We start from the raw sequence: 12,448 nt of genomic DNA, 5'->3' as shown, positions 1-12,448 counted from the left end.
TATTTTTGCGTGAATCTTACAATTTCCAGTTCAAGTAAACTGCGCACTGATTTTATTTATCAGTATTAAAAAACAGTCTTAACCGTGGAGCTATGAATGAAGCTGGATTATGTAATATCACAAATTAAATTAATAATCAACTGGTAATAATCATCATAAAAGAATAGTAATCAATTTGTGAAAAATACATAGGTACATATCACTCTAAATCATGCCTGCAATCATAATTTAACCTCGATAACGGCATGATTTGAATCTCCTTAAATAGCGTATGCGTCTAACCACTTAGATCATTGAAGCTTGTGGTGATATTTACATAATAATAATTATAAATGTTAGGCGAAAACGCTTTTTTTCGAGACTTCAAATGACGGACTTCAAAATTTCAATATATATATTCATTTAAAAAATTAAATAATAAATATTTCTTTTTTTTTAACCTTGATATTAAGCCGATTGATTGAGCTCAAACAGAAAAATCATACTAAATTAATAGCAGATTATAATTAACGACGATAAATATTGTAATAACATTCATCTACTAACCTTTAAAAAAATGTAAATGTTAACCTTTACAAAAATAACAATATATTTATCCAGCTTAGCGCAATAAAAGTTAAATAAAATTTCATATTAACAAATTTCGCAACCGCTTGATATTAAAGAAAAAAAAAGAAAAAAACAAAAAAGTAAAAGGATTATTATTCTTACGTTTCACGTAATTCTTCCCACGAAATCGAACATTCACTCACATGAGATCTCTTGGACACCACGCACGCACATGATTCCATTTGTACTGCTTTCTCTTCAAGGATTACGAGGTCCCTGGTGCTCCTGACGAAAGAGACCGTAAGAAAGCGAATTCACGCGCGGAAACCCGGAAGAAGCCAAGTTTTTGCTACACTATTTACACAGAGGCTATGTACACACGTTCTCAGTTCTTAATCGTCTCGGTCAAGACTAGTCAACTGACCACACAGCGAAAGTCCTTCCGGTCTTCGTTGTCATCTATAACGATTATCGTTTATCGATCTCCATTTTTCGAAGTAGTCCATTGGCCAAGTTTAATTCTGCTGTTAGAGCGACACTGATTATATCTTGCCGTCAGGAAAATGTTTAATCTTTCTTAGTCGATAAAAATCTTTCAGATCGATCGTCTTGAACGGCAGATGTTGGATTAAGAATGTCTTTTATAATAATTTTTTTAATAAATAGTTTGTAATTGTTAGATCCGTTTAGAAAGTATTGGCGATCTCTTCTTTTTGTTTTTTCAAATTTCGTTTAATTGATTCATGAAATCTTTGTTCGACTCGCTTCAGATTCTTCATGAATTTTTCTATAGAAGAAAAGGAAGAAAAAACTCGAGGAGTAATTCTAGCAAGATATCGAAATTGACTAGTACTCATGAGCTGATATCGTTAAATCCGTGGTAGTCATTTCCTTCTAATGAGGAAATAGTCATTGTTAGAAAATTTTTATTTTTTGATCGGATTTAAAAAAACCTTTTTCCTCAATGACTTGATCACATGTACATATGATATTAATTTTTGCTTCATTAAATCCACAATCATCACAATCAAGAGGGACATGTAGCAATTATCCTTCTTGAAAACGCCTAGGAATCATCCATTTTTCTGATCATCGGAACCATGACTGATGATCCGGAAAAGGATCTACGTTTCCGTCATTTCGTTCCGTCGAGTCTGCGGTAGCCATCATAGCAACTGCTCCTCGAAGATAGATCAGAGCTACGCTCTATCGGGTCACAAGATGACCAACGGTCGCCGAAAAGATTCATTTCCCGATGCCGGTGCCATTTGGTATCCACCGTATTGAGCCATCTGCGGAGTCAGCAGGCCACTAGCTTGGACTGATGCGGGATACGGATACGGCAAAGCACCGGGACTCGCGGCCGATGATGTCGATGTCGAACTCGCGCTGGACGAGCCTTGTTCTGTTCTTTCGTGTTGCTTGCTTGTGTCTGGCGATTCCGCGGGCGGTGATCTTGCGGGTCCATTTCCGCCAACGACACTACTTGGACTGGATTCCTCGTAGAGCTTGTTGGGCTCGTAGTTCGGCCGATTGTATTCTCCAATGGTGGGTTTCTGATCCATGTACAGTTTCGATTGCTCGAAGTATGCCTTCGCGTCTAAGTAAGTACGGTCTAGATAAGTCTTGGGATTAGAAGAATCCAAGTACTTAGGGTCTGGATACATGCTCATTGCTAGAGTGCTGGGCGGCATATAGGCAGCGCGATATTTGTCAGGCTCCATAGAATATTTCATGGTCATCGAGTCCACCGGTATCTACAACAAAAATAGGGAAACGTCTGACAATCCAAATATTATTTTTAGATTCTTACATCACGTGGCAATCGGACCGAACATACTTATCTAATTAATGGAAATCGATCTGTTTAGAAAAATTCTCTAAAAAGATGCGACGAACTTTCGAAGATCCCAATCAAATTTAAAATGCTCCGCTATTAGTTTGTCGATTTTTTGCCTGGTATACGTTGACTTTCGAAAAAGCGAACACTGAATATGCAGCATCATCGCGACGAACAAAAAGAGCAAGCGACAAATTTGACAGTCAACGCATTCGATTCGGTCGGCGCGCACAAATCGCGAAATCGGTGGATCCGCGTCGCGACCTGAGCTGGAGATTTGTTCTACGTCGAAGACAACGATGCCAATGGCCATAAATTTCGTCACGTTGGGCCAAGCACGTTTGGACCAGACTGCCGCAAGTTGAACCGAGTTGAACTGGGACCGGCCCGAGAGACCGGTACTTAAAAAAAAAAAAGTAAAAGAAGAAAAAGGAGAGGCGGGAAGCAACGCGCATATTCCCGATTCTATAATTCGTGGACGAAGGAAGGACCGTGGCGGGATCCTTTGTCGGATCGTTAAGCGGCTTTGTCCAGATGATTTACATCCAGTCTTAGTAATGCTAAGACTGTCTCTCCCGCCCGCTACGACCAATTGATTACAGCTTAGCTTCTCTCGAAAGCCCCACTCGCTGCTATCCGCGAATCGCGTCCAGAAATTAAAAAATTCCTTCTCATCGCGCGACGTTGAGATATTCGCATAGAAAGACGGATCGCGACTTGATCGCGACTTCGATTCCAATTATCACAGTCGACACATATATTTTATTAATTGAGCGTTAGATGATTATTAGATGATTAATAGAGTCCGATTGAAATAACTTTTTTTTTATTCTTTTTCAGCCAAAATAGAAAACGAATATTTGATTATGTCAATTTCGGTCGAAACCAAAACTAAAACTTTCATATGCGAATCCTGAAAAAGTTATATATGTATAAAGGTGTATAATGTATATATATTTCTTTTTCATAAATATTATAATGTAATTATTAAAACATAATAATTACACATATTATCATCATCCTAGTAATACAATTGTTTTAACACGATCTGTGATATGTTATATATTATTCGTAATGTCACAATTATATTTCAATAATTACGCAATTTCAAAATATCAAATACAAATATTTTTTAAATAAGTTTTTTAAATAAGTTTTTTAAATAAGTCTTTGGAAAATCAAGAGAAAATATTTTATATTAAATAAATTTTAAGTAACAAATGTTTATTAAATGGTTTTGACTACGTTGCCAAAACTCTATTTCTAATTTCGATCGAAATCTAACTGGAACTTTGATTTTTAACCAAAGCTCGTAACTCAAACGGAAACAGAATTTTCGATCGAACTTTAATGGTTAATTTAATAGCGAATTCTTGAATTTTTTAAATCGGCTATATGCTTCAGAAATTTTTTGAATTAATTTAGAATCAAATGAAAAAATTTGAAATTCAGCAACTTTTTTTCAATAGGTAGATTGATTATAGATAAATCAAATGATGGAATAATCAAAATGAACATATAATTATTTATCTAAATTATTTTTTAATAATTGGCTTATTTAAGTTTTCTCGATTCATTCGAAATGAAGAAATTACATAAATACAAAAATTAAAAAAAAATTGTAATACAGCATGTATTTTAAAAAGTACTCACAATTATAGTGCTATTCCTGATAAAAAACTGAGTCAAAATTAATTTTTGCAATTTTTTTTAGTTACCTAATGAACAGAATATACAAAATCAGCGCGTGACACAACTTTAAGATATCTTTAAGATATTCCATCAAAAATACTGAAAGATATTTTAAAATTGCCTTATATATCAATTTTACTCGCTTATTTAACAATTTAGAAATTAATATCACGTTAACTATTGCGAAAATTATAAAATGGTTCAGGACTTTTCGACTTAATTTTTGATTAGGAATAGCGCTAACATGATTAATGAGCGCTTTTTAAAATATATCCTGTATATAAATATGTATGTACATTGTCAACTATATCTAATTTTAGATATCTATATAAATTTATAATTCTACATGTATGTCATTTGTTTTTTTCATCTGTTATAGTTGTCTTTGTTATAGTCGTGATAGTTCATTCCGTTTTCATTCTATGCCGTCGTTGTCAGAGACTTAATTATCCAACGCGATGTCACTGTTAAAAAGGACAATGACACCGTACACTATTCGCCTCTGTTTTGGGTCACAAAAGACTGGTATTCTCTTTTCGCGCCATGTGTCGTCGAAGTCGTGAGTCAAGGAGAATGAGCGCACTTTATTTTCCAAATGGCCTCGGGGCGGTGGGAGAGCACAGAGAGCAAGAAAGTCAACTCCCTCACATTGCTCTATTGTGCCGCAGCCCTCGATATTTCAGCCGCTTCAACATTTTGTAAAAACTTGCTTCATTCGCGAGAATCTCGAAATGTGATTCTGTTAGATCGTTGGTGCATGAAAAATAAAGATTTAAAACAATTAAAAATAAAGATTTAAAACAATTAAAAACTTTATTGAATCAGCAAGATAATTTTCTATCAATTTATTTTTTGGATATATATACAATAGTTATCATAATCGGCGATACGAATTGATTTCAACATTGTATTTTTACTATAATTTAACTGACACTTCCTTTTCTTCTTATTAAATGATTAGCTGTAATGTAAACTTTGAAAAGAATTTGACTTCTATTAAATCGAACTTGAGATAGTTAGGTCAATTGGCTAACTATTCTGTGTTTGATCTTGGCTCTTAAATTTGTTAAAGAAAGATGACTGTGGTTTTGTTTAGAATTTTTAATTTAGCAATTACTATTAAACATATTTTTTCTTGAAAGAGTTCTAATCGCTTCACAAAAATTTCTCTTTCTCTCTGTCCGTTTCTCTGTCTCACTTTTACCATTCTATGTTTATATGACATTATAAAGGAATTTAAACTTAAGTCTTGTGCGGATTTATTTTTTAAGATATAATTCTGATTTGTGTGTTTCTGGCTCATTTTTGGGCATGAATGCATCTTAGTCACGCACATAAACATTCATACATATGCAACCACATTCATATACATATACATACACATACATTATGCATGAATATAATTTAAAAAAATTCTTATACTTTAATTTTCATTATCTTAAATCTGTCTTTTGTATTACTATCTAACAATAAGCAGTTGAGGATTGAGCGGATTTGTTCGAAAATGTTTAATAAGGTCTGTTAGTAAGATCTGTTTTATGCACTATACTGCACTAGAACTCTCTTTTTCCAATTCTTTTTTGGTCTTTCAACCAATATCAACCAATCGACCATATCAACGAATCAACCAATATCAACCAATTAATCACATCAACCAATCGACCAATATCAATCAATCGACCAATATCAATTACTTAGATATCTCACTTTAATTTCCAAAAGTGTGCTAGTTTAACCACAAAAACTAACATAATGATATTCTGTTCCTTTCTCTGAAAAACGAATGTAATGATATTCTTTTTTCTTAATAAAAAAATATAATAGGAATAACGCTTTTCTTCAATATATCAGTGTGCTCCTTTTGACAAAGTGAACAGCAAAGTTCACGAAACGTTGGCGTTAGCAATGGATAGACTTGGCGATAACCCGCAAACTTGTATATTTCTTTCTCTCTTTCTCTCTCTTTCTCTTGCATGTAGGTTATATTAATAAGGTTATATTAATAAGGTTATATTAATAAGGTTTTTCTTTACAATGACTTCTAATCGTTTGATGTGAGAACTAAAATAATTCTTTCTCCCTCAAGATTTGGTGATCAGATATTTTCGCGATGCTAATACGCCACAGAGAAAGGAAGAGCTCGAACTCGGCCGGGCGAAGATAACGCTGGAATTCTTCGAGCGTGCCGCTCGCCGCCGATGTTCGCCAATAATGGTCGCTTGTATCGCGCCGGTGCCTCGTTCCAGACGCGTCGGCCATTCAGCCGTTGAATGCAGAAATAACTAGCTATCTGTTTGTCTCCCGTAGCCAGCTGCGGAAATTCATACACAGACCACGGTCTCCGGTTTCTGTTTGCGAAGCCACCCGGGGGCTCCTTTGTTACGACAGCGAATGCAACGTACCTACACTCATCCTCCTCTCTCGTTACATACCTTCCGCGTTTCCACCCTCATCCTTCCTTCTCCTTTTTGAATCCTCTTCGTATACGCGCGCGCGCAATTCTCTTTTTCTCATCCTTTTGCTATATTTACGCGACCAGCGATCTGTCTCGCGAACTCGATACGTCCAGTCGCCAATTGTCTTCAAGATAAATGGATTTGTGATTGTCGTGACTTTGTTGTATTGGGCAAAATGTCAGGTTAATGTCTGCTGAAATGTCTGTCGAAATTACATCTGTACAATACATTTGTGTTTGATGTAGAAATTCGGCGCTCAGTTCAAATGATAACAAATATGGTATATATATTATATATGTATATAGGTACTTCGAATGTGTATGTGTATATATACACAAGTATATGTATAAGTAAATGAGATGGTAAAGCAAGATTGAAATCTTGAGTCGGTCGAGTCGGCGTCTGCCACATATATATTATTATATAATATATATAAATTCACATGAAATTATTTAAGATCCAGCTTTGACCATTATGAATTATTATTTCCTATATATTGATGATGTAGAAATATTTCGATAAAAAATTAGTGATTTATCATCCAGATCAAAAGTAATTTCACACACAAAAATACAAAAATAAATAATATTTTTTTTATCTGTGCTCTAATAGAAATGTATGGAAATTATTATAAAATAATAATGACAAAAATTTTAGTTTTTTTTTTAATATTTTAAGTATTCAAGATGATTTGTGTAAAGTTACATTGCAGAAATTAGTTGTCCATAAATAAAATACCTATTTGTTCTATTTGTAACTAATCAATGGATCACAATGAAATTTTGCATAAGTCATTTTGAATATTTAAAGTATTTATAAAAAGTATTTATAAAAACATTAAAATTTTTATTATTTTATAAATTTTAATTCATAACAAAAAAAAATAACAACAAATAAATAAACTATAAAAAAACATACCTGTGTGTATGAAAAGTGTTCTGCACAAAAACAATCTCTTCATTTGTCACTATCTCTATATATAAAATGAAAATTATAAATTTAATCAGGAGAACATTCAAATTTTGGCCAATAAAAGACAGTACAAAAAAAGATTACACTAAAAGTGTATCACTTTACAGTAAAAAATGACTTTAAATTGGACTAGATGTTTCTTATAGATTTTTTAATGTTTAATGTTTTAATTTTGTAATTAAAACAATGCCGTAATCCAACAAATTTCAGCACGTCAGGTGTCTAAGATAATAGAGAATGACTTTTTAAAATGATATTTGGCATTCTTTTATAAAGAAGATTAACATTGTCTTGAAATTCCAATTAAAAATCAAAGTGAAATATAGTTCATTCTTTATAAAATGCATTTTCTTTTCATCTCAATATTCTATCATGATTCTATCATTTTCTATTATATTCTATCATTTTTCATGTTGTGAGGGATTTAAATATAGAATTTTTCTAAGGTAATAAATTTTTCGATAACGTCATATACAATTTTTGTGACTATCGATACACATACACAGATCATACAATTTTTGTCTGAAGCATGTTTCTTTTAGAAATGCTTTTTTTTTAGATATTCGAGATGGATAATTAAAATGAGACACTCTGTGTGAGTGTGTATACATATATACATATGTATATACGTATTGTAGGTTTTGATTAAGTGTTGATTTTACAAGTCGTGACGTAGAGAATAAAGAGAGGCGTTTATCACATGCAGCGTAAATTAACTTTTAGATTAACAAAAGATTTCGTACATGTGATACATGTGCCACGACGCGCTCGTCTGTTCGTCCTCGACTACTGCCGCTTCCCTTCTTCCCGCTCTTTCTATATCAGGCTCCGAGTCCGCCCGAGCATTCCCGAATATCATTACGCGCACATATCGCGATCTCCCTGCGCCTAATCGCGTTCAAATGGTACAGCAACGAAAAATAAGCTTAGATCTTGCAAAAAAAATAACAAATAAAAGATACGCTCTATCCTTATTTTAACTTATTCTATACTCGGCCAATATCTGCCCTCAGATGTCATCTTTCTCGTCTCTTGGCGGATTCTCCAAACAATTTGTCCACAGTTTCATATTATCAGCAGACGATGATGTTCTTGCGATTGTTGTGCGATTGACGCGCTTGACTTTATAAGGCCCTAAATTCATACAGAGCTTGAGACCTGGCTCTCCTTGCATTCGTTGAATGGCTTCTCTGGCCAGATTGCTCTGGCGTCTTCTCATTTGTCTTCTCGTTGCCGAAACCGTCGTTTTCATCTTCATGTTGATTATCCAGCACTAGAATCGCCTTTAAATGTGCTACGAGATTTACCTTGCGCTGTCCTTGAGCTCTTCTTTAATCTGGGCCACCGTCATTCGATTTGCAACGCATCGTCTGTGTTCTAACATGTTTTCTCTTTAAATTCTTCTCTGTCCCGATCCCGCCTATGAGCTCTCACTTGTAGGATATGATTAAGTTTTACGAAGCGTGATATAAAGAATAAAGAGAGGCGTTTATTACACATAGCGTAAATTAACTTTTAGATTAACAAAAAGATTTCATACACGCCACGACACGCTCGCTTGTTCGTTTTTCTTTTTCTGATTCCCCTTTTTTGATTTTCTCAAATACAGAGTCACAATATCATGCAGAAATAATAGATCAATTGACTCAGTAAATAAGTAAATCTCCTCCTGAGAGAGAACAGAGACCTCAATTCGTTTAAACTTTTGTTCAATTGAGGTTATAACAGGCTTGCTCGTTCTCGGTTGCCGCGCTTTTCTTTTCCCCGCTCTTCCTTCGTTAGGTTCCGAACCCGTCCGAGTATTCCCGAATATCATTATTGCGATCTCCCTACGCCTAATCATGTTCGAGAGTAGAACTACAATCAAAAATAAGTCTAGATTTCGCAAAAGTAATGAACAAAAAATATGCTTTCTTCCTTATTTTAACTTATCCTACATATACAGGGTGAACCAGAGTTGTTGAACCAACTTTTTACTCTATAAGAAAATTATCAACTGCATATTTGTTGGATTATAATGTGCGTACAGTCGATAATTTTACATATGCATATGCACATACATTTAATGAAGTCTATAAAGATAAATTATACTGTGTATCAATAATCATGACAATTTTAGAAATTATTAGTATAATGACTTTATAGAAAAATTTACTATCTTAGAAAAACTCTGTATTTGAATCCTTTATAACATGATTAAAAAATAAGATATGAAATTTAAAAAGATACATTTTATGATGAACAATACATTCATGATTTTTAATTAGGATTTTAAGATAACGTTAATCCTTTTTATAAACAAATATCAAGTAACAAAAAAATACCAAAAAAGTCATTTTTGTATATTAAGTCTCAATTATTTCAGAAATATCTAACGTGACAATGAAATTTATTTTGCAGTTCTCAACATTTAAAAAATTAAAATTTTTATAAGAAACGTCTTTTCGAATTCAAAATAATTAAAAAAAGCATTCTTTTGTAATGTAAACTAATGTAAATCTTCAGAGATAGTTCTTATAATTAAACAAAAAAAAAGATAGACCTTTAAATAGATAGATGATTGTAAGCATAATTATTTTAAAAACCTTGATTTGGAAAAGAAAAGTAAAAAAAAATTTCCCAGAAATCCCCTTATATTTAATTCCCCTTATACTTGATGCTTTTCTTATCAGGACTCTCGTCAGGACTCTCTACTATTTGTTTTTCCATTTCTGCATTTTTTACCAATTTTCAAATGTTTCAACTGTAGTAAAAAATTTTGATTTAATTTTTTCTGCAGAAAAAACAAAAATTATTAATAGGTTTTGGCATCTCTATGAGATTAAGGGATATATATTTTATCGAGCAATCTGTTTTAGCGTTTGACTAATGATTATATATATTCTTATACTCGTATTCATAATCAAGTCTTATATTTAAGGGTTCCTTAAATTTGATACTCTACGAATTATTTCATTGGCTGCTGAGCATCTAAAGCTAAATTTAAAAAAACCTTAAGTACAAGATCTGATTATGAATACAGGCATTAGTCTTCTAGACTAATATATATTCTATCTAATATATATATATATATATTCTTAGTTTTCTAATCCACTGAAGATAATTTAATGTTTAGACAATATTTGTAATTCCAATATATTTGTTTTAATTGCACTTATATTGTGCCTCGCTCATTATTTTTTTTTATTACTTATTTAATTTTTTATTTTTCTGAGTCATTTAAATTAAAAATATTTTATAAAATTTCTATTTTAGATTTATTTATTTATTTTTTATTCAATAAAAATTATTCACTAAAAATATAATGTAAAAACAACTTTCAAATTATACAGTTTGTTTAAAAAGTATATAATGTCTATATACATTTGTTATTCCTTTTTAATTGGCTTACATCTCTTTTACGCTTAGAGGCAATGTAGCATTGACATGCAGCATACATGTTAATCACACGAAAGAATTATTGACTTACCGGAGGAGTTGACCCGAGACTAGACATGAGACCAGATGCAGCCGATTGTTGTGCAGCCGCTGCTGCGGCTGCAGCCATGCTAGCCGCCGAGAGCGAGCCGTAAGCCGCGGCGGGGGTGTAATAGGAGCCCATTGCAGCTTGTCCCATGCTACCAGCCATTCCTGTAAAATAATCACAATGTGACATGAATAAGATGCTGGTGACGGCTTTGGCCTAACTTGAATGTTAATTATCTAATATATGTTTGTACATGAGATTCTAAAATAGTGTTGAACGAAGAGCGTTGCACCAGAAGAAAATATACGATCGATGATTTAATGATTAGTAATTGACGATTTTTCAAGCGATTGTCAAGAGTTTTCTTTCGAAAAAAACATTGTTTGAAAAATATTGTTCGGCATGGCAAAATATTTTTTAGAAATCTAAAAGATATCTTGTTGTCTATCTAGATGTCAAATAATTCTTTTTTTATAATAGCTTCGCGTCGATATGTTATCGAAGTTTTAATTAATTTCTTTCTTTTCGTTTTCGATCATTGTCTTTTCAATTTAATTAATGATGTTAATTAGACATGGTCTGTTTATGGCATCTGCCGATTTTGACTTATCTCCTTCATTTCACTGACAAAATTTCGAGGACAGATGTTCGATGAATCGAGCTTGGTACGCGCGAGTCCCCTCGGTTTGTAGAGATTTGTTTGCCGTTCCTGGGTTACTATTGTCTTCATTGTTTCGCGCCTCATACCAGATTACGTAATTTTGAATTTCCATGCCGGAAAGCGCGAGAGAGACGAAGCCTGATTACTAAGTCTAAATATTTTACGCGCGTCGTGACCGTCTCTGTCGTAATTCGTCGCATAATAATTCAAACACAAACACAAAAGATTCCACTACGTCGTTTTCTCAGCTCAGCGCATCTAGCTCTTCGTATTTCGAAACTCGCCAACTCGAACGGTTACGTAGTTCTTCACGAGACTCGAATAAAGAATAAAGGAGTACATGTCGTATAGGCAGCGATACACATAAGCGATGATTTGGTTGCACATTTGTTTATTTTTTTTTTAATAATATTATATCCGATAAAGTTTGATAAATTTTGGTAAAGTCTGATGTTCGGCAAAGTTCGGTGTACAAGTCGTCAGAAGTTCGTTTAATTCCTTGAAGTCCAATAAAGTCCGGTAAAATCCGATGTACCCCGATAAAGTCCGATGAAATCCAATAAAGTCCGATGAAATCCAATAAAGTCCGATGAATTCGATGGGATAATCACTCTTGAATTCCGATATATAACTCAGAAATCTGATGAATTCCTCAAAATTGAAGACTTTTATGAAGTCCGACAAAATCCGACGAAATCCATAACAGTCCGTGAAGTTTTTGAAATCAAAAGTCTAGATGCATCTATTTTTTTTTAGTATCCCTTCCGATTTTACTCTTATTTAATTGATTAAGAATGATATTATTCTCTCTC

The 12,448-nt window shown here is 33.2% G+C and overlaps 1 protein-coding gene across 1 annotated transcript in view; it reads right to left on the bottom strand.

Moving 5' to 3' along the window:
• Positions 1–1,763: 1,763 nt before the first annotated feature.
• LOC105621663 (transcription factor Sox-19b) overlaps positions 1,764–12,448 on the bottom strand; it is a 42,548-nt gene continuing 31,863 nt past the window's right edge. The window contains exons 4-5 of the mRNA XM_012203131.1: positions 10,979–11,139; positions 1,764–2,306 (exon numbers count right to left, since the gene is read on the bottom strand). Of these exons, the coding sequence (XP_012058521.1) occupies positions 1,764–2,306; positions 10,979–11,139 (704 nt within the window). The remainder of the gene's footprint in view (positions 2,307–10,978; positions 11,140–12,448) is intronic.

This window comes from Atta cephalotes (assembly GCF_000143395.1).
Source record: "Atta cephalotes unplaced genomic scaffold scaffold00035, whole genome shotgun sequence".
In the NCBI taxonomy this organism is placed as follows: domain Eukaryota; kingdom Metazoa; phylum Arthropoda; class Insecta; order Hymenoptera; family Formicidae; genus Atta; species Atta cephalotes.
The sequence above is the reverse complement of the archived record's forward strand: the minus strand, read 5'-3'. Positions and strand labels throughout refer to the sequence as shown.